Source organism: Xyrauchen texanus, chromosome 27 (assembly GCF_025860055.1).
Source record: "Xyrauchen texanus isolate HMW12.3.18 chromosome 27, RBS_HiC_50CHRs, whole genome shotgun sequence".
Lineage (NCBI taxonomy): Eukaryota > Metazoa > Chordata > Actinopteri > Cypriniformes > Catostomidae > Xyrauchen > Xyrauchen texanus.
In genome coordinates, this window is record NC_068302.1 from 12,374,601 (window position 1) to 12,394,708 (window position 20,108).

Genomic DNA, 20,108 nt, shown 5'->3' on the forward strand with positions numbered 1-20,108 from the left:
CTAATTTAACTGTGCCTTTAAACAGCTTGGAAATTCCAGAAAATTATGTCAAGCCTTTAGGCAATTAGCCAGATTGCTTCTGACAGGCTAAGTGGAGTCAATTGGAGGTGTACCTGTGGATGTAGTTTATGGCCTACATTCAAACTCAGTGCCTCTTTGCTTGACATCATGGGAAAATCAAAAGAAATCAGCCAAGACTTCCACAAGTCTTCCACAAACAATAGTATGCAAGTATAAACACCGTGGGACCACACAGCCATCATACCACTCAGGAAGGAGACTCATTCTGTCTCCTAGAGATGAATGTAGTTTGGTGCAAAAAGTGCAAATCAATCCCAGAACAACAGCAAATGAGCTTGTGAAGATGCTGGAGGAAACATGTAGACTAGTATCTATATCCACAGTAAAACGAGTCCTATATCTACTAACCTGAAAGGCTGCTCAGTATGGAAGAAGCCACTGCTCCAAACCGCCATAAAAAAGCCAGACTATAGTTTTCAAGTGCACATGGGGACAAAGATTTTACTATTTGGAGAAATGTCCTCTCATCTGATAAAACAAAAATTTTACTGTTTGGCCATAATGAACATTGTTATTGGAGGAAAAGGGGAGAGGCTTTCAAGTCGTAGAACACCATCCCAACCGTGAAGCATGGGGGTGGCAACATCATGTTGTGGGGGTGCTTTGCAGCAGGAGGGACTGGTGCACTTCACAAAACAGATAGCAACATGAGGAAGGAAAATTAAGTGGATATATTGAAGCAAAATCTGAAGACATCAGATAGGAAGTTAAAGTTTGGTCGCAAATGGGTCTTCCAAATGGACAATGTCCCCAAGCATACCTCCAAAGTTGAGGCAAAATGGCTTAAGGACAACAAAGTCAAGGTATTGGAGTGACCATCACAAAGCACTGACCTCAATCTGATAGAAACATTGTGGGCAGAACTGAAAAAGCGTGTGCAATCAAGGAGGTCTACAAACCTGACTCGGCTACACCAGTTCTGTCTGGAGGAATGGGCCAAAATTCCAGCAACTTATTGTGAGAAGCTTGTGGAAGGCTACCCAAAATGTTTGACCCAAGTTAAACAATTTAAAGGCAATGCTACCAAATACTAACAAAGTATTATCTAAAAATCTAACTGACCTAAGACAGGGAATATTTTCTATGATTAAATGTCAGAAATTGTGAAAAACTGAGTTTAAATGTATTTGGCTAATGTGTATTTAAACTTCTGACTTCAACTGTATAAACTTTGTCTCTAATGCTTCTCCTAAAATTTTTACATATAGTAGAATTAATTCGGTTGAGCTCCGATACATTGGTCTTTGATGAGAAATGTTTGAGTTTAAGCAAAGTTTGTGACAGTGATGAGATCTCTTCTGAAGCTCTAGAAGAGACACGTGAGATTACTAGGGTAACGGTTAATGTTGAAGATATAGTGCTGATTCGGTTTGTTATTTATGAAGGTTGTTTATGTGAATGTTTCAGGAGTGCGAGAAGGACCCGTGCTGTGAACCGAAGACGTGTAAGCTGAGGTCTGGTGCTCAGTGTGCGTACGGAGTCTGCTGCAAAAACTGCAGGGTAATTATAACTATTATAACTCTTGTGCTCCGTTCCAAAACACAGTGAGCTGTCTACTTGTGCAACATTTTGAGGCATCATAGACTCACAAAGGCTGTTCTGAAAAGTTTGCATTTATATGCCCAGCCTTACTTTTTTAAAATCAAACAGAAATATAGAGGATGTTACAGGCAGCCTTATTCACACAGTGTCCAAACCTGATTGCAAATTACATGCGATAAAAGGTTTCTTTTCTATGTTAATCAGAGTTTTTGCCCTAACTAGCTGTGACAACAAGCGACGGTACATTATATCAATCGCTTGTTTTCTGTTTTCGGCATTGTGTGGGTAACTATGCCCGCGGTGATCTGGCACCAGTCCAAAACTTTCTCGTAACAGTATATTAAAGCCAGCATCTCATGAGCCGTTTAAAAACAACTTGATTTTGGCCAAGAATGTTACACCTTCAGAATATTTTTGTGTAGCTCTCACTCTCTTCAGGTTTGTCACATATACTCATCGGTTCAGAATGGAGAAGAGGTGACTGACATCCCTGCCTACTCCTTCTCACTGTTTGATTGATTCTAAGGCTGGGCATAGAAATGCATCTATTCTTCGACTATAAACTCTTCAGACATGTTTAGTAAATTCTGTTCTCTGGTTTGTGTGCAGCTATGTTGTGTTTTCTGTTGTCAATATCACTGCTGGTTAACAAAATTAACAGAATGAGTTTTCGCTTGAACGTCCCACCTTGTGAGTGGCAGCATAACTACTGTTGCTCTCGTGCAAAGAGCTCTAAAGCTCATTTGCAGACTCATGATATAAAAGATCTTTGAACATTTTCACTAAATAATACATTAGATTTCTCTCCATACTTATTGTATGCTTTGATAACAGTCACGAGTCTCATGGAAGAATTTATAAGACTTTTGAATTATACTTTCTGCGTTCTTTTGAAGCTTGAAGCAGTAGTCACTATAAACTGGCATTGTATGATATCACTGAGCGCTCATTTTGTGTTAAGAAAAAGAAAAAGTCATATGGAGTTGACATTGACTGAATTGTCATTTTTGGGTGAACTAATCTTTTAACAATGCAACATTTCACCCCCCAACATTTTTTTTTTTGAAGTTAACGCATTAATGGGTGCGCTTCATTAGAAAGTACTTTTAACGACTCGCAACACAAATGTTGTATCATGTATTTTTGTGCATACTTGAGGATTGAGATGTTAGCTTAGCAACATGCTAACGTAAGACTCTCTTGTGCAAGTCTTTTGTGTGGTTCATGCAAAGAGATATTTATGTGACGTACTTTTATTCATTTAGAAGACACTTTTATCTAAAGCGATTTACAAATGAGGAATACAAAAACCCATGAAAAGCTTTCAAATTGACCACTTATGAGACTTCATTTAGGATGACTTAGAAGGTCCACTGCCCATATAGACAGCAAGGCAGCTCACATTGTTTTGTAACAGCTTATATATATATATATATATACTGTACATGTATATGCCATGACAATATGCTTTTTGCATATAAGTTTCACACTGTAATACATATCTATGTGTGTCTCTGTCTGTCTATATTTTAGTTTTTAGCTGGTGGCACAGTTTGCAGAAGCAGCACTGATGAATGTGATTTACCGGAGTACTGTAATGGCACATCAGCCCTCTGTCAGAATGATGTCTTTAAACAGAATGGCCATCCCTGCAAACAGGATCAGGCGTACTGCTACAACGGCCAGTGCCAGCACTATGAAACCCAGTGCCAGGCCATATTCGGCACTGGTGAGTAGTACATAATATAATAATTCATCATAAGGGGCTGACTGATTATGAAATGATATATTGTAACACTAGTGTTGTTTAGAAATTATAGAATGTGTATGTTTTGCCAAATGCTTCCTGCACAATCATACACCATGATTTGATGTAAAAAAAATTGTAAAAAAAATTAAATATTTATTTGGGGTATTTGATTCACTTTTTATTATACTTGTGGCTGTAATGTGAAAGTCACATTGTAGCTGTTCAATGTAGTAAATGACTCACTCACACCCTCTACTGATAAACTCAAGTAATACATAGTTTGAGAATAGCTTGGAATAACTGTTGATTCAGTTACAGCAGTTCAATTCTTTACAAGTATTTGGATGTTTAATTGCCGATAATATGGCTTTAAATGATTGAAAGTAGAAATTAAATGTATTCAAGTTTGTTATTGTTTGTGTCTGTATGTGTGCAGATGCTAAAGCTGCTCCTGAGCTGTGTTTTAAGGATGTGAACTCCAAAGGTGATCGCTTTGGAAACTGTGGATACCATTCCAGTGGTTTCAAGAGGTGTGAGAGCAGGTAAAGCAAAGCAAGACACACAGCATTACTTGCAATCAGTTCCAAAGGAACATGTATACACACACACTCTCTCTCATTCACTCAGGAATGCCATGTGTGGAAAGCTCCAATGTGAGAATGTTCTCACGTCAGTCATTTTTGGCATCAAGCCGTCAATCATCCAGACCCCCATCGCTGACAAAACGTGCTGGGGCGTGGACTTCCAGCTGGGCTCAGACGTGCCCGATCCTGGCATGGTCAATGAAGGCACCAAGTGTGGAGATAAAAAGGTGATGGAGGACAGAGATCCTAATTTTGTCACACACAAAGTTTTGGGCCAATTGACTGAACTGCATAAAGCCTATGTATTTATTTATTTACTTGTATTTCAGGTTTGTTTGAATTATGAATGCAGAAGCGCAGACGTGCTGAATTATGACTGTGACGTTGAAAAGAAATGCCATGGCCATGGGGTACATATGCATATACGACTCATACTTCCATGCCACCATTTTCATCATTTACACCCAGGGACTAAAAACTGTATTTTTTTTACTTTTTTATCTAACAATAATTCAGTGAAGACTTGAGAAAAGTACTTTTTACATCTTATAATGTTTTCCTTGTATCTGAATTTGCATGTGTACTGTATGTAGTCATTATACATAGTTTTAAGGTCTTCATTCACAGTATGTGACATCCACAATGAACAGTTAGTCAAAGAAATGTGTGATGCAGCAGTTTCATTGAGGTTCAATGCACATGTTTCATTTTGTTTTTGGGAAACAAGAAGTGGTAATTCTGTGGTAATTCTAAAAATATACTGTGATAAACGCTTTGGCTTTTAGGTTCATGAAAAAAATTATCTGAGCAAAATGAACCGGTTTCCAGCATTTTAAAATGATTGTTTTCACTCTAGGAGAATTGAAAATCACTTTTTTCTAATTTTTGTTACATTCTGCTAAAACTTTCGTTCGTTTTCGTTCCTTGAACCATTTTTAGTCCCTGTTTACACCTACTCTGTAATCAAAAATATCTGTATTCTCTTATGTGTGCTGATTGTGTTTATTTGTGTTCAATTGTTTTAGGTCTGTAACAGCAATAAAAACTGCCATTGTGAATATGGCTGGAATCCTCCATTCTGTGAGGCCGCAGGGTACGGAGGAAGCATCGACAGCGGCCCCACCTGGAATGGTAAGACTACTTGCCAGCCACACTGCTACATCTTTAGGGAGAAGTAGGATTGTCAGTACATCTAATCTAAAGCTATCCTATCCCATGCCCATGTGCAGCCCACAGTCCATTTATTGACTGTCTATAAACCCCCCTAAAGGCATGTTAACAAAACAGTCTCTGGTTTGTCAGTTTAGATGTCAGTTAGAGGGTCTCTTCCTGCCTAAGTGAGACTTTATTGGCTAGAAGAAGCTGCAACCTTTGCTTACTTAAAAGACTCGCGAGACTAGGGTCGCTGTCCGGGGTTTCGCAAACAGTTTCATTTGGCTTTGTCATTTGTGATAGAAATGCCAAATATATATATATATATATATATATATATATATATATATGTATATATATGTATATATATATATATGTGAACTATTAAAATTATTAAATCTTAATTAAATTAATATTTTAGGTCATAGGGGTTTATCTGACAAAAGTTGTTGGGAACCCCTGAACTCACGGTGCAAGTCTTCTATGTTAAATGAATTTTTCTCTCTCACTGTAACTCTCACTCAGATAAAGATACCTCCACAAGAGATGGGCTGCTTGTGTTTTTTTTCCTGGTGCTTCCTCTGCTGGCATTGGCTCTGTATGTCTTCTTCAAGAGGAATGAGCTTAAGCAGCGCTTTTTCAGAAAGAAGCGCTCTCAGGGCTACGAGTAAGTACATAAAGTAATGTATAATTGGCCTTTCACAGCCACTGACATTACTGCATTGAAATGATGTCTTCAGCTCCGAGCAGTCTTTCACCACAATCAATTCCAGATCTAGATGTTTATAGTGGTAATATGGATCAGTTGTGTCTGATTTTTATTGTTTACTCAGAACTGACAGCAGACCGCAGACTACTGCATCCCAGCGGGGAAACCCCAACAGTATAGTAAAGGATGGGGTGAGTTTGACTATTATACTGTTGCCATTTAACTCACTATATACAGTGAGGAAAATAAGTATTTGAACACCCTGCTATTTTGCAAGTTCTCCCACTTGGAAATCATGGAGGGGTCTGAAATTGTCATCGTAGGTGCATGTCCACTGTGAGAGACATAATCTAAAAAAAAAAATCCAGAAATCACAATGTATGATTTTTTAACTATTTATTTGTATGATACAGCTGCAAATAAGTATTTGAACACCTGTCTATCAGCTAGAATTCTGACCCTCAAAGACCTGTTAGTCTGCCTTTAAAATGTCCACCTCCACTCCATTTATTATCCTAAATTAGATGCACCTGTTTGAGGTCGTTAGCTGCATAAAGACACCTGTCCACCCCATACAATCAGTAAGAATCCAACTACTAACATGGCCAAGACCAAAGAGCTGTCCAAAAACACTAGAGACAAAATTGTACACCTCCACAAGGCTGGAAAGGGCTACGGGGAAATTGCCAAGCAGCTTGGTGAAAAAAGGTCCACTGTTGGAGCAATCATTAGAAAATGGAAGAAGCTAAACATGACTGTCAATCTCCCTCGGACTGGGGCTCCATGCAAGATCTCACCTCGTGGGGTCTCAATGATCCTAAGAAAGGTGAGAAATCAGCCCAGAACTACACGGGAGGAGCTGGTCAATGACCTGAAAAGAGCTGGGACCACCGCTTCCAAGGTTACTGTTGGTAATACACTAAGACGTCACTGTTTGAAATCATGCATGGCACGGAAGGTTCCCCTGCTTAAACCAGCACATGTCAAGGCCCGTCTTAAGTTTGCCAATGACCATTTGGATGATCCAGAGGAGTCATGGGAGAAAGTCATGTGGTCAGATGAGACCAAAATAGAACTTTTTGGTCATAATTCCACTAACCGTGTTTGGAGGAAGAAGAATGATGAGTACCATCCCTACTGTGAAGCATGGGGGTGGTAGCATCATGCTTTGGGGGTGTTTTTCTGCACATGGGACAGGGCGACTGCACTGTATTAAGGAGAGGATGACCGGGGCCATGTATTGCGAGATTTTGGGGAACAACCTCCTTCCCTCAGTTAGAGCATTGAAGATGGGTCGAGGCTGGGTCTTCCAACATGACAATGACCCGAAGCACACAGCCAGGATAACCAAGGAGTGGCTCTGTAAGAAGCATATCAAGGTTCTGGCGTGGCCTAGCCAGTCTCCAGACCTAAACCCAATAGAGAATCTTTGGAGGGAGCTCAAACTCCGTGTTTCTCAGCGACAGCCCAGAAACCTGACTGATCTAGAGAAGATCTGTGTGGAGGAGTGGGCCAAAATCCCTCCTGCAGTGTGTGCAAACCTGGTGAAAAACTACAGGAAACGTTTGACCTCTGTAATTGCAAACAAAGGCTACTGTACCAAATATTAACATTGCTTTCCTCAGGTGTTCAAATACTTATTTGCAGCTGTATCATACAAATAAATAGTTAAAAAATCATACATTGTGATTTCTGGATTTTTTTTTTTAGATTATGTCTCTCACAGTGGACATGCACCTACGATGACAATTTCAGACCCCTCCATGATTTCTAAGTGGGAGAACTTGCAAAATAGCAGGGTGTTCAAATACTTATTTTCCTCACTGTATATTGCTGTAACTTTAATTATTAGATGATTTGCATAACATGCGCCTGTGCTATTTGCATAACATAACTGCAAAAGCCCCCACTATTCACATTTACAAAACATTTTTAGATTGTTGTGTAAAGAGGGAAAACAGATTTTAAACCTTCCCCACTAACCATTAAAATGCCAGTTTGATCGATTCTTGAAACAAACAATTCATAAATGGCTCCAAGAAAAAGACTAGAAAAAAAGATGTTAAAGGAATATTCCGGGTTCAATAAAATTTAAGCTCAACCAACATAATTTGTGGCATAATGTTGATTACCCCAAAAAATATTTTGACATCCTTTTCTTAAAGCTACACACTGTAAGATTTTTTTTTGTTAGAAATTAGAAAAATTTCATTAATGAGCAAGTACACCAACAAACCATCTTCCAAGCCATGATTTTACCCTTATTCACTATGGTAAGCCTATAATAATTATTAATATTTTAGAGATGTAGGGATGGATTTGGCAGGAAATTGCATACTTCCATCATTTGTCTGTGCGTGTTTGTGTCATGTCCGTAAATAAAGAAAATAAAGTCCATCTATTACAGCTCATGTAGGTGCGGTGATAGGTGTGTTAGTAGCGTGAAGCTGAAAGCTTGTAGCCACAACAAATGAGTGACATTGACCATGGATCTTTCAAAAAGGCAACCCTCTGGGCAATCAACCGTTTTAAAAATAAAGAAACCTCAAACCAAGAAGAGTCTGAAAGCACAAAGGGAAAGCGACAGAGCCTGTAATAAAACACGAAGCAACATCAGATTGGGTTTTCAGAGGTGGCGACAACTCTGAGATCTTAAAGGATTTAATTAAAACCGACACAGAGAGTTGAACCTCTTGCTGGACAGGTAAGATATTTTATTGGACCGGTAGTTAGCCTGGTAGCTCTCTTAGCACGGTAGTTCGTGGCATTAGCCACTCTAATAGGGCAATTTATTATGGATTGTGACATTGCAGTACTTTCAATTTCATTTTTGAGGACGATGGAAATTTTTTTACTTTTATGCAGGTCAAAACAACATCGGAAGATATGCGTCTTACCTGCTTATAAGACATATTTTCAGATATCTGTCTTTTTCTTCCTTTTGTTATTTATTTATTATATAATAAACAACCAATGGTGTGTTATTGAGGGGAGGGGGCGAATTTTGCTGTTGTAAGTGACATTCGCTCTGATAAGGTGATCACATGTAAGTTGAAGCCCAACACACGTAAAAACCAAAACAAGGTTCCTCCGCAAGTAACTTGTAGTTTTATGCTTCAACTGCTAGATTGTCAAAATGTACATAGTGTTGCTTTAAAAAAAAGGGTAAAAATCTAGGTTACAGTGAGGCACTTACAATGGAAGTGAATGGGGCCAATTTTTGGAGGGTTTAAAGACAGACATGTGAAGCTTCTAATTTTATATAGCATTTGAATGAATTCCTCAGTTAAATGTATTATTTGAGGTGTAAAGTTGTTTAAATCGTCATTTTTACAGTCGTTTTAGGGTTTGTTGACATTACGTCATCATGGCAACGAAGATGTAAAATTGACCTTAACTTTACACAGAATAGTATGTGATTTTTTTATCACACTAAAATCATGTTAACATGCATATTGTTTACATCTTGTGGCTATAATTTTGAAACAGTGAGTATTTTAATGTATACAGGTTGGCCCCCATTCACTTCCTTTGTAAGTGCCTCACTGGAACCAAGATTTTGGCTTTTTGTTTTAAAGAAAAGGAGGGACGAGTCAAAATACATTTGTGTGGTAATCAACATTATGCCACAAATGCTGTCGATTGAGCTCAACTTGTACTGAACCCAGAATATTCCTTTAAATCTGGTTATTTAAGTATATGGGTGAATCTTCAATTTGGGGAATTTCTATTTTCTGGGCTTGTCCCCAACCACACATTTTAACATCCCTTCCACAGTTAATAACTAAAAAGTGTTAAAATCATGACAGTTACTCTCAGGTATTTATTAGTAAAGCCTGTACATTTTTAATAACAAAGATTTGCTATTTCCCATCATTAGCATCACTCCAGGCATTTTAGAGCATAAATAATTTCCCCAAATGTTTGTTTTATATTTAGTATAGAAATGAAAAATGACAGGGGAACACATCTATACTACTGGCAGAACATAGACAGGTTGAAGAAATACAAGTGATGCAATAAATTGTAGAATTTTTATTAAGAAATTATTTATTTTATATGAAGAATCACCCAATATGTAATTTGATATTGTAGTTTATTGTGGTATACACATTGGGACAACTGCATCACAGTACATTGTAGATCGTACAACAGTACACACTGCATATCGGTCAATAGAGACTGTGAGACTTTTGTACGCACAGTATACAAACTATATAGCAATATACCGTTAATAAACTTGGAGAAATTAAGATATTTGGTCTGTAAAAGATAGTATTTCTGATGGTATAAAGAAAATGACCAGGTTCCTTTCTTTTTCTCTTCTATAATAAAGCACCAGGCTCAGTTATTGCCACCAGAGGAGGTAAATGACTGCATACTGTATATTGTAGAGGGCTTTTCATTTGTATTCTGGGTCTTTTCTACTGCTGCTGCTTATACAATCCCCTCTAATCTGCACTTTCCCTAACTTTTCTTTTTATCCATACACTTTGTCTTTTGAAAGAGGGATGGTTTCCTTTACAACAAAACCCCTCTGGTACTGTCAAAGTAAGAACCACCTCACAAATTTCCAAGCATTCACATACTGTACATGCACACTCTGTAGAGGGGTTTTGTAGTACACTTTGTAGCATGTCGCTATAATAATAATCTCTCTAATTTACTACTGTACTAATCATGATTTGACTAACACTTTAACAGTACTACTACCCTTTGACTTTAGTGCAATTGTTTCCTTTACAGCTGAATCATATGAGTGATGCTCTAATTTACTGTAAAGATTATCTGAAATTATGTAATATTGATATCCATAATAGATGACATAAAAGCTTATTAGACCCCTAAAAAAATTTAGCATAAAATTATCATCTGCTTTTTTGCATTTGGTTTAAATTTGAGAAAAAAAATTACGTTTGTGATGACCAAGTTTTGGAGACACCCCTCGCTGCAGCCTGTAGCACGATGACATAGCTGGATGGTCCAATACGTACTGGATAGTTCATTTTACAACATTTTAAATCGCATGATTTTAAACCTAAATTTGATGGATTAATATCATGTTGTCACCACAAGTATATATTTTTATTTTTATTTCAGTGTCTGCAGGATACGGAAGAGGATTAGGGCCAAGCAAAAATAAAACCATCTCGAGATTAAAGTCATTATAATGCGAGATTAAACTTAACGAGTTTTTTCTCGAAACACAACGACTTTATTCTCGATATTTAATGAGTTTATTCTCAAGATTGTATTTAGACTTTTTTCTCGACATTTAAGGAGTTTAATCTCGCATTATAATGACTTTATTCTCGATATTTAATGAGTTTATTCTCAAGATTGTATTTCGACTTTTTTCTCGAAATTTAACGAGTTTAATCTCGCATTATAATGACTTTAATCTCGAGATGGCTTTATTTTTTTTATTATTGCTTGGCCCTAATCCTCTTCCGTAGCAGGACATGTACGTACATTTAAAAAAAAAAAAAAACAGATTTTAAGTTTCATATACAAACTGATTAAAGCAGTCAGATTAAGCGCTTGTCACTAAAGTGACCATTTATGACAAGTGACATGTACGTACATTAAAAACAACAACTGATTTTAAGTTTAATATACAAACTGAACACAGCAGTCAGATCAAGCGCTTGTCACTAAAGTGTCCATTTATATTTATAAATAGTTGTCCTTTGGGCTATAGTGATTGCCGTCACAGATGAAGCAGTCTGCTGAGCAGTAACGTTCAAAGTCTTTGGTCGAGTAAAAGGCACGAAGGATTCCTTTCCTTCCATCTCCAACATAGCCTGGCGGGAAGTCTTTAAATAAGTCCCCACAACAAAGCGTAACAGCGTCCAGTACGTATTGGACCATTCAGCTACGTCATCGTGCTACAGGCTGCAGCGAGGACCTCTTGAAGTTTTGTGCTCAAATGATGATAGCACCATAGACAATTTGAGAGAATATGTGCTGCTATAGAAGCTTGCTTTAACAAGCCCAGATCAGAGCATGGAATCATTTAAGTCTTATAATGATTGCTCTTCCTGTGATTGACCAAGTTTAATTAATCTAATTGTAATTAAGAAAGTGATTGTAATTTGATATAATTTACCTATAATGCCTTCATTTGTGCGTTAGTAACAAGACCTTGTGTGTGTCTCTTTGCAGATGGTTCGAACTAATAAATCTGCTTCTGTGCCATCTTATGCCACCAGACCACCACCACCTCCGCTTGCACGGTAACAATTTACAGTGGTTCCTCCATGCTGTATGCCACATTCAGATTCCTCTCTTTTGTTTAAAAGAACAGTTCACTCCAAAATGAAAATTTTGTATTTACTCACCCCAATTCTTTGCCATAAAAGGATTTTTTTTTTTTACCATAATGAACATGATTAGTGACTGTCAAGCTTAAAAACAACAAAAAAAAATTACTTTGTGTGATGAAGAGACTGAATTTACAGATGTAAATAACATTAAATTATCTTGAACAAGCGTCATGACCTTAAACCTGCACTGTAATCGCCATATTTGATTTGGGCACATGTTTGACGTCATCACATTTGGTAACTTTTGGTGGTCACGTTTGGAATTTTCATTTTTGGGTGATGCTTTTAACACATCGAGTTGAAGCTAAACTGAAAAAACCTTCATCTATGCATGATGGAATATTTAAAACCATATTTTTATTATCATTAAAGATTACATTTGTAACTTTGTTAAAATATCTTCTCTGATCCCAGCTTAATATGCAGATAACTCTCACAAACGGTAAAAACTGTCTCTGTGGCACTATTAAAATTCCTCTGATTTGTTTAAAGCCCAGCCCTTCCATTTTGACATAATAACATTGACTCAACCAATGGTGTGAGTTGGGGCAGGACTGTTTGTTTGTTCGATCAACAGCAGAGGGGAGGGGAGGGGGGGGATATTTAGGCCACATCCACCCTAATATCTTTTTGTTTGAATTGAAAATGCATCTTTTTCTCTGTTTTGGCCTCCATCCACAAAAAGATGACACAGTCATGTGATCCATTTAACCCAAAACAATGAAGATGGCAGCCCATGTTGTAGCACCATTGTTGTGCCTGTTATTCACTTTGATAGCATTGTTAAAGATAAATGGTACTTTGTACAACCTTCACATTGCATTCCTTCAAAGGCGACAGGAAATTTACTCGGAATTGCCATCCGAAGTCGGAAAACAGGATGATTGCGGTTCAGTCCGTACATTTAGCGGCGATTTTTCACATACGCAGTAAGGGGATTTAATATGTTTTAGTGTGGATGAGCAACTTTTGGAAAATGTATCCGTATTAATAGGGATGTAGCCTTAGAAATCTGTTTTGAAAACAAATGTTTATTTTTGGTGGTATTTTCGGAAATTACACTTTTCAGCTTTAAGGGTGCGCAAAGTAATTTTTTATTTTTTTATGTTTCACTGGGCAACACAGCAATTGTCTTGAAATCTAGACTGAAAGCAATTGGCGTGAATGCAGCATCATGCACCAGCAAATGTTTTCAGTTACCATTGGCATAGTAGAATTACCCTATTCACAGGTGTATTTGTCACAAATTATTCATCTCAACACAGCAGCCACTATAAGGTAGTGAATACAATCCATGTAGAATAAAAGTGTCTCAGTTACATACATATCCTCGGTTCCTTGAGACAAAGGGAACGAGACATTGTGTTTATTGACGCATTTGGGAAGTGCCTTCTTCCATGACCTAGTTGAAACCCCTTTAAAATAATGGCAATATTCTAATATTGGCTATGATTTTTGAGCCCTGCCTGTTGTGAAGCTGTCCGCTATAAAAGCAGCTGCACAAACACCATTTCCTGAGAATTTCTTACTGAGAACAAGGAGTGCATCACTCATACCTCAAGAACTCTGAGTCTTGTAGTGCGGCTAGCGTTCGCAATGTCTTGTTCCCTTCGTCTCAGGGAACCGGGGTTATGTATGTAACTGAGACGTTGCCTTACAACTCAGTGCACTTGACAACGCATTTATTATTGCATATGGGGAACAGAATCCATTATGCACACGACATAACTTCCCAGAAAGGAAGCATGGCTCCGCAGTCTCGTGGGATGGCTATCGACATGAGTATGCCGCAGTGAGTGACCCTCACGGAACCAGTCGGAAAGGGAGTTATTTATAATTTAAGTGCTTGTGGTAAATTACAATGGATGGAAATGCAGGCGGATGTGTAAAAAATGGGGAGCTCGTCCTTAAAGTGAGGAGCATAAATATACATATTTGGCCAATGAAATAGCAAGCGCTTTAAACAGGGAGGACTTGTGAAGAAAGCGATGTTACGTCTAGGTTGTAAAACCTTGCGAATATGTTATGAGAAGACCATCCTGCTGCAAAACGTATGTTTTGTAAGGATACACCATTCATCCATGCCCATGAGGAGGCCATGCCTCTAGTTGAGTGTGCATTAACACCAATTGGGCAAGTCTTACCCTGTGACTCATAAGCCAGGGCAATTCCATCAACAATCCAGTGAGAAAGTCTATGCTTGGAGATGGACATTCCTTTTGTGCATCCTCCATATCATATAAAGAGCTGATCAGACAGTCTGAACTGGCGTATATGCTCAGCGTATTCGTGTAACGCCCACACAGGGCATAACAAATGCAATCTTTCTTCCTCATCCAAATTAAATGGAGGAGGGAAGAAGGCCTGAAAGTGAACCACCTGCAGCCTGAAGGTCATGGTTAGGATCAAATAGCCTTTTCTGAGTTGTGGCTTTTGGCTTTTAAAAGACCAGGGCCAAACTCCAGACATGCATTGTCGATTGATAGTGCATGCAGGTCACGGCCCGTATTACTGAGGCCAGAGCCATCAGTACTGCAGTCTTAACAAAGAGCATGCACAAATCAACAGTCCAAAGGCTCGAAGGGGGGGCCCTGCGAGTGCTTTTAGGACTAAAGTTAAGTCCCAACTTGAGACTAGAGTCGGCCGAGGTGGGTTTAATCATCTTGCTTCTTTAAGGAACTTTGATTAAATCATGCTTGCATATAGTGACGCCGGCTTCATGTGCGTGATACGCAGATATAGTCACCACATACACTTTGAGCATTGACGGAGTGAGTCCTGCGTCTAATCGCTCTTGAAGAAATATGAGAATTTCTTGTATGGGGCAGTTTTCTGGGTCCTTGCTGTGTGAGAGACCCCAATCAGCGAACACCTTCCATTTTAGTGCGTAGAGGCATCTCGTGGATGGCCTGTAAAATGGTGTTCATGACTGAACACGTCAGTTCTGGCATGTTTAGCATTCTCCATTCAGGGGACACATATGCAGGTTCCAGAGCTTGAGCTGGGGATGCCAGATTGTGTCTTGAACCTGAGAGAGGAGATCCCTCCTGAGCTGTATTTCCCATGGAGAGCTGTACAGCATCTCTATCATTTCCGGAAACCATGGCTGGTTGAGCCATTTTGGCGCAACCAATACAATCTTTTCCTTGTCCTCTTGGACTTTGCATATGAAAGAGTGAATCAGGCACACTTGCGTTTCGCCGGCCATACGTGGGCCAGCATGTCATGGCAACATATATATTCCACAACTGTTGTGTTGTCCGAACAAATCAAAATGTGGTGATTCACAATATTGGAATGAAAAGCTCTCAGAAAGATAGCCAGCAGCTACAGTGCATCTGGAAAGTATTCACAGCGCTTCACTTTTTCCACATTTTGTTATGTTACAGCCTTATTCCAAAATGGATTAAATTCATTATTTTCCTCAAAATTCTACAAACAATTCCCCATAATGACAACTTGAAAGAAGTTTGTTTGAAATCTTTGCAAATGTATTAAAAATAAAAAACGATAAACTATCACATGTACATAAGTATTCACAGCCTTTGCTCAATACTTTAAGCACCTTTGGCAACAATTACAGCCTCAAGTCTTTTTGAATATGATGCTACAAGCTTGGCACACCTAGTTTTTGGCAGTTTCTCCCATTCTTCTTTGCAGGACCTCTCAAGCTCCATCAGGTTGGATGGGGAGCGTCGGTGCACAGCCATTTTCAGATCTCTCCAGAGATGTTCAATCAGGTTCAAGTCTGGGCTCTTGCTGGGCCACTCAAGGACATTCACAGAGTTGTCCCCATAGCCAGTCCTTTGTTATCTTGTCTGTGTGCTTGGGGGTCGTTGTCCTTTTGGAAGATGAACCTTCGCCCCAGTCTGAGGTCCAGAGCGCTCTGGAGCAGGTTTTCATCAAGGATGTATCTGTACATTGCTGCATTCATCTTTCCCTCGATCCTGACTAGTCTCCCAGTTCCTGCCGTTGAAAAACATCCCCACAGCATGATGCTGCCACCACCATGCTTCACTGTAGGGATGGTATTGGCCAGGTGATAAGCGGTGCCTGGTTTCCTCCAGACAATACGCTTACCATTCAGGCCAAATAGTTCAATATTTGTTTCATCAGACCAGATAATTTTGTTTCTCATGGTCTAAGAGTCCTTCAGGTGGGCTGTCCTTTTACTGAGGAGTGGCTTCCATCTGGCCACTCTACCATACAGGCCTGATTGGTGGAGTGCTGCAGAGATGGTTTTTCTTCTGGAAGGTTCTCCACTCTCCACAGAGAAACGCTGGAGCTCTGTCAGAGTGACCATCGGGCTCTTGGTCACCTCCCTGACTAAGGCCCTTCTGCCCCGATCACTCAGTTTGGCCGGGCAGCCAGCTCATGGAAGAGTCCTGGTGGTTCCAAATTTCTTCCATTTACAGATGATGGAGGGCACTGTGCTCATTGGGACCTCCAATGCTGCAGAAATTTTTCTGTACCCTTCCCTAGATCTGTGCCTCAATACAATCCTGTCTCAGAGGTCTACAGACAATTCCTTGGACTTCATGGCTTGGCTTGTGCTCTGACATGCACTGTTAACTTATATAGTTACCTTATATAGACAGGTGTGTGTGTGCCTTTCCATATCATGTCTAATCAACTGAATTTACCACAGGAACGCTAAACATGCCAGACTTTCGTGGCACGCAGTGCTAAGTCTGTAGCAATGCGGAGCTCTTTGAAAGTCTCTGGATCAAAGCTTTGCTCGTCCATTTGCTTGAGGAGCTTGGCTTCATTGCGTGGAGTGCTGAACAAGCTTGGCCCGCCACTGAGTAAGCTTCTCCAGCCAGTGCGGACATTTGTCAACACGGCTTGGAAGGATATATGGGGGTGATTTCCATGCCCTGTTACTTGCTGGGCAGAGGTGTGCCGTTACCGCCTCCTTCACAGGGGGTAGTTGGGCATTTCTGTTCTATTCCCTGTCATCCACATTAGAGAAGATGGCGTCACTGCACGAGCCTGCTGAGAAGGCCGCACACCAGGACTTGGACAGTTCGTTATGAACTTCGGGAAGAATGAGGCAGATTTGTGGACTGCAGGAACCATTCATCGAGGCAAGACTGTTCCGGTTCCTCTAGGGGAGACCACTCGAGGTTAAGCTCTTCATCCGCCCTTGGAAAGGACGCGGAGCATCTACCTGTTGTCAGTGGTGCAAGCACGCTCCTCGCCCTTGCTTGGGCGAGGGGCAGCAGCCTCATCATCTGACCACTCCTCTGATGCAACGAGAGACATGACATCGTTATAATCATCCCTAGCATCATATCCGCTGAATGAGACAAGGCTGCATGCTTTTTCAGATTGCTGGAGCTCATCTAGCACATAGCATAAAGATGCGCCTCGTGAAGATTGAGGGGCTTGCGGGGCATTTGCCGGCATGAGGACCACCTCAAATTCATCCTGCTTGACCTTGTGGCCCCTCCTTGCCTCCTCGTGTGAATCCTCGGGTATCACAGAAGAGGCTGGTGGGAGGGCACGTTAGGACGGATCATCCTTGGGGGTGATTATTGAGCGAAGCGTCTTGTGACTCATGCCCTCACAGTGAGGACAGTCTGTCTCCATGAGAGCTGTCTCTGCATGGGAGCGGCCCAGACAGTAAGTGCTGCTCTCATGCTGATTTGACGGTGGGATTTGCCTCTCGCACAAGTAACACTTACGGAACGACATCTTTATAAAGACGTGAACACATAAGCGACTCTTTTAGATATATAAATAAATATTTATTTTTATTTATATTTCACACAATATACAATTGCTTTGTAAGAATACACAACACCTGCGAAGCACTGCAGGGAACCAGGATGCTGAGGCCCGTTCACCAGCGACGCGTCAAACAGCGAGGTGGAGTGATGTTCACCAAAGCACTGCAGGGGAGCGAAGAGTCTTCTTGTTGCCTTGAAGATTCAGCCCACTGATTCGTGTATATCAACGGCGAAGGGTAGAGGGCTTCTAGACGCAGATGATCCTGTCTTTAAGGAAGAACTTCTGAGGAAATGGTGTTTGTGCACCAGCAGACAGACAGTAGCAGACAGTTTGGTGACAAAACAGGCTGGGCTCAAACACCATAGCCAATATTAGAATATTGTCTTTATTGTAGAGAGGTTTCAACTAGGTTGTGTAAGAAGGCACCCCCCAAACCATATGTGTTAATAAATGCAATGTCAAGTGTACTGAGTCATAAGGGAGCAACTAATTAGACCAGAGTCTTCATCTCATGTGTGTATACATCATTTTAAACAATTTACCAAAAGTACTATTCATTTATTTTGGGTTAAAACTTATTTTTAGACTAACAATTGCCCCTATAATAACCTTTTTTTTTTTTTAGATTCTAATTTTAAACAAAATCCAACTAATTCCAGTGCTTTTAGGGAAACATCAAATGTCAAATCTAGTTAGTACTTTTTAAAGGCCTTAAATCTGCTCCTAGTCCTGATTTTTCTCCTTTTCTCTGTTCTCTCCAAAGACCACCTGCTCCAACCCAACAACTCATGCCTCAAAGACCAGCGCCTGCCCCCCCAGTATAACACACATGTGAGATGGACGATGGATGGGTCTTGTGTAAATGTGCAATGGGTGGAGTCGAGGAGGAATCAGGTGGTCGCACACTCCCCACTTATTTCCCCGTCGGTCTGTACAACTGTCAACTGTCAATCAAACAAAGGGACAGTCACTGTTGTGCAAAGAACCTCCACTAGCAATACATCACAGAGTTCAGGGTGGGAGCAAGAGAACTTGTTAGCAATCAAACAGCTCCCATCTGTCTCTGATCAAACAAAAGATGTAATTGGCAACAGACTGATATACTAATTGTGTTCAGATTTTTATGTGCTATATAGGACCACTGCGACTGATTGCACTTCGGTAATATTCACTGTTTTATAGAAATCAAACATGGTTCTCCAGGGGGGGAAAAAAGTTGTTAAGTGTAAATGACAAATGGAAAAATGCTATAATTTACTGTACTAGGTATCCCTAAGAAATTACATCTTTATCAAGTTACTCACAGTATCTAAATGGCCCTTGGTAACTACAAATCATTCTTTGTGCACTGTGTAACATAATAACTTGCATTCAGGTTTTCTAATTCTGCAGTGCTTTGCTTTATTAGAGAAAAGACACAAAAACATTTTAAATTGAATTTTGTTGCTTCTTAACAGAGTGATTTAAATCTATAATTTTACCATTTATGCATAGTTGTTTTTTATTTTTACATAGCCTACTTTTATTTATATGTAACGTTTTGAGAAAATCTATTTTTTACTTTATTTGCCAAGTGATATTCTTTCTCCTTTAAGGCAAAAAGTCAGGTAAACATATGAATACTTTTCTTTTCTTTTTTAAATACAGAAAACTCTTAACATTGAAATAAAAAAAGTTGAAGCATTTCTCCTGTCGATTTAAAGGGCTACATGACTTTATGCATGATATCACATACTATGCCATAAATACCAAGTTACTTACTTCCTAAAAGGTTTAAAAAATAAAATTGTGTCTGCATGATTCATTTACTTGTGAAAGACAAATATCCATGAGATGAGCATTATTTGATATAGATGTGTATAGTTCAGTATATGTGTCAAGTCATGCACCCTTAAGCACACAACCAGTTGTGACATGCCTCTGCTGACCACCATAGCAAACTCAGCCAAGTGCCATACAGTACAGTACATGTCTGATAATAATGAGTATTATTTTACATCACTGTGTAATATTAATGTGTACGATTGAATGAATGATAGATTTTCCCCTTCTTGCACTGCATTTCCATTCATGTAAGTTACAGGTGAAGCAGCTGATAGCAGTTGATGTTTTACAAATCAAGGATAGACTCAGTTGTCTTTGGCTAAACCTTTTGCGTGTTTGTGATGATTTTGGTTTTGCATATGAAAATAAAAATCACTGGTATGTTTTTAAATATGCTGTAAAGTGCA

The 20,108-nt window shown here is 39.5% G+C and overlaps 1 protein-coding gene across 2 annotated transcripts in view; it reads left to right on the top strand.

Annotated features, from left to right (window-relative positions):
* Positions 1 to 20,108, top strand: part of LOC127620898 (disintegrin and metalloproteinase domain-containing protein 9-like) — a 47,884-nt gene extending 27,776 nt beyond the window's left edge. The window contains exons 14-24 of one of the 2 annotated variants that reach the window (XM_052094242.1): positions 1,489 to 1,581; positions 3,157 to 3,352; positions 3,810 to 3,915; positions 4,001 to 4,184; positions 4,287 to 4,367; positions 4,983 to 5,088; positions 5,635 to 5,776; positions 5,943 to 6,009; positions 10,155 to 10,184; positions 11,984 to 12,054; positions 18,641 to 20,108. In XM_052094242.1, coding sequence (XP_051950202.1) covers positions 1,489 to 1,581; positions 3,157 to 3,352; positions 3,810 to 3,915; positions 4,001 to 4,184; positions 4,287 to 4,367; positions 4,983 to 5,088; positions 5,635 to 5,776; positions 5,943 to 6,009; positions 10,155 to 10,184; positions 11,984 to 12,054; positions 18,641 to 18,701 — 1,137 coding nt within the window. In that variant the 3' untranslated portion in view covers positions 18,702 to 20,108. The remainder of the gene's footprint in view (positions 1 to 1,488; positions 1,582 to 3,156; positions 3,353 to 3,809; positions 3,916 to 4,000; positions 4,185 to 4,286; positions 4,368 to 4,982; positions 5,089 to 5,634; positions 5,777 to 5,942; positions 6,010 to 10,154; positions 10,185 to 11,983; positions 12,055 to 18,640) is intronic. The other variant, XM_052094243.1, reaches the window with a different exon arrangement.